This window comes from Ceratina calcarata, unplaced genomic scaffold (genome assembly GCF_001652005.2).
Source record: "Ceratina calcarata isolate Rehan_Ccalc_2016 unplaced genomic scaffold, ASM165200v1 scaffold2215, whole genome shotgun sequence".
Taxonomy (NCBI): domain Eukaryota; kingdom Metazoa; phylum Arthropoda; class Insecta; order Hymenoptera; family Apidae; genus Ceratina; species Ceratina calcarata.
In genome coordinates, this window is record NW_017143933.1 from 3,150 (window position 1) to 6,153 (window position 3,004).

Below are 3,004 nucleotides of genomic sequence, written 5' to 3' on the forward strand. Positions count from 1 at the left end.
TTAGGTGTAGCGTAGTCTGTCTTGCCAGGCTTTGGTATAAACGTTATTTTCGTTCTTCTCCAGATATCCGGCACGTGACCAATTACTAGGCTTGCCCTCATCACCTTGGCCAAGTGCGACGAGATTAACGATCGTCCGAACCTTCAGGTATTTGGGTAGAATCCCATCAGGACCTGGTGTTTTATACGGAAGGAACGTACCAATCGCCCAGCTGATTTTTTCCTCTGATATTATCTTTGACGCCAAACTCCAATCAGGTCTGGCGCCGCGTGAAGAGAGGACGTCCTCTGACGCAGCGCCCATTGTCAGGGCTTCGTTCGAATCATTCATCGCTCCTGGGAAATGTTCTGAGATAAGAAGTTCCAACGTTTCCTTAATATTATTGGTCAGGGTGCCATTTTCCCTTTTTAACAACCCTAAATTGTTCTGCTCCACCCTTTCCAAGATCTTGTTTATCCTAGCAATGTCTTGCATCTTATTCAATCCTTTGCAAAACTCTCTCCACGATTTCTTTTTTGCTTTCCGTATCTCTCTGTCTAGTTTCAGGTCAGCTGTACGCGCTTTCCGTTTGTCACTCATTCTCTTTGTTCTTCGGGCCTTCTTTCTTAATCTCTTACTTTTCTCATTCAATTGTTGTAAGTTCAGGTTCCACCAAGGAAGTTTACTGTGATAACCCTTCAACTTTCGGGTCAGTGGCCCACTGGCCGCCTCAACTATTGCCGTAGTAATGAATTCCATGTACGCATCAATCTCATCTGGGGTACCATACACCCTAGGAGAATCGGTCAGTTTGTTTCCTAAACTTTCCATGAATCGCTCCACGTTCAGCGATTTCTTTTCACTTACAATCCTACTCGCTTGAATGCCTCTGACTTTCAGAACGAACGAGATGAACGTATGGTCTGACAACGACGGGTCATCCAATACTCTCCAACTACTGAGAGCAGACCGAATCTCCATCGATACCATCGTCACGTCTAGCACCTCCTCCCTCACCGACATTGAAAACGTCGGTGTCGATCCCTCGTTCAACCAGATCAGGCCGTTATTATTGATAAAATCCATTAATTTCACACCTCTATCGTTGGTAACCGAGCTCCCCCATGAAACATGACAAGCATTCGCATCAGCGCCTATTATCATACTCGCTCCTTGTCGAGCACACCAATCAACCAGCAGGTCTAGTAATACTGTTATCGGATCCCTTTCATCATATGGCATATATAAAGAAACCACTACTACTTTCGACAAGCGAGAATTATTATTATTTCTCTCCAAAATTACCGCTGTAATGTCTTTACCACTGAATTGTGACAACAATACTGGCTTGATTCTACTAGTGTGTACTATGCACGATCTTGGCCTTCCACTCGGACACCTATTCAAAACAGTACCAGTCATACCTAAACCCTTGACTTTATCATTCACCGTCCACGGTTCTTGAATCAGAGCTACATCCATATTATATTTTGCCATTAGATTTGACAAAGCCCCCGTCGCAGCCCTGGACCTACGCAAATTGATCTGTACGAATTTCAGATTATTCGCCATGATTATTCAACCAGTCTACCGATGCAGCAAGAGGAAGTAACACCAGTTCGCTTGCTTAATAGAAGAAGAAACCAGCTTAGCAATGTCTCACCGTTCTTTTGTAACGATTTGTAATTATATCTGAATAAATCTCTTCCTTTTCCTTCAGACTTCAGCCCTTAATCCCTCAATGATTAAACATCAGTTAATTAAATCAATCAATATTTCTAAACGTCTTTTTACATCTAAATGAACATCAACCATGTGAAATCCTACGTCTAAACGTCCAGAGTTTTGCGAGAGTTCTAGATAATCAAACTTCTCCTAGGATACTACCGTCCACATTTAACAATGAATTATCCCCTTAATCTATATAAATATATAAAAAGGAAGAAAGAGAGAGTGCAGGTTACAGTTAAATTACAACCCAGTACCTTTATTCAAACATTTATTGTTATTCCTACATTTGGAACAAGCACGATTCTTTCTGATCCATTGTCCGATAGACCAACGATCCAACCTTTCCAATTATCTGTTGTCCTCAAACAGCGGGTCTGACCTTTGATTATTATTATTCACAAATGTAGCAACAATCCAGGCTTAGGTTGCCTTCTGTCTGCGTGACTATATAATTTCCCGGCTTTCCAAATCAAGTCTTGTCCACCCTTTCTCCTCCTTCGACAACAATTATCTTAGGTCCTTTTTATTCGCGTATAACATTCCTCCCTGTAATCATAAAGGCATACCACGTGACTCTCTCAAAAAGGATTGATGTACTCAAGACCAATCTCCACCTTTCCTTCTTTAGGTCTCTTTCCAAGTTTTCCAACCCAATTTCTTATTCCAAACCAGCTTCTCTTCGAATCTCGGCACTATACTTGTTGAGAGTATTCGTTATGAATCAAAGTCAGTTTCCTTTAGTTGTACTTCGTCATCCACTCTGCTATCGACTTCCACCTGTCTTTGCAACCATCATTGACCAAAGTAAAATCATTTAATTACCTTACCAATCTCTCAGCCTCTATCTTGATTATTTCAGATCATATCCATCCATCAGATAGAACTCAGAACATGTAAAACGCTCCGTTAACCTTCTATAAGGAGATCTCTTTCATATACCAGGCGTTAATAAACGTCACTCTTGATAGCTGTGAACCGATATCTTATAAAGTTTACCAACCAGCAATCTAGACCTACGCCCATAATAAAACAGAATATCACGACTTTCACTCCTGTCCTCTTTCTTTAATTTTTGTGGACTGATAACCTCAACCTTACTTGTGACCTCTACTCACCGGCTTTATCCAGGCTCCTAACCTAAGTCAACTCTCCTTTCAGCGTCCGTGTTGTTGCCCAGTCACGTTCTTTGTCCAGGGAAGCTTAAGTTGACCGATAGAAAGGATCTATCTCCCTTAAAACCTCTTCCTACAGGTCCTGAATCTAAAGTCCTCAGTGGAAGACAATCAGGAAACTA

The 3,004-nt window shown here is 41.5% G+C and overlaps 1 protein-coding gene across 1 annotated transcript; it reads right to left on the reverse strand.

Annotated features, from left to right (window-relative positions):
* Positions 1-1,551, reverse strand: LOC108622428 (uncharacterized). The gene has a single exon (XM_018020305.1). The coding sequence runs from the start codon at positions 1,549-1,551 to the stop codon at positions 1-3; it is 1,551 nt and encodes a 516-aa protein (XP_017875794.1).
* Positions 1,552-3,004: the final 1,453 nt, after the last annotated feature.

Bases quoted from the DNA above. Each gene is read 5' to 3' on its own strand.
- LOC108622428 (XM_018020305.1), bottom strand. From the start codon at position 1,551: ATGGCGAATAATCTGAAATTCGTACAGATCAATTTGCGTAGGTCCAGG.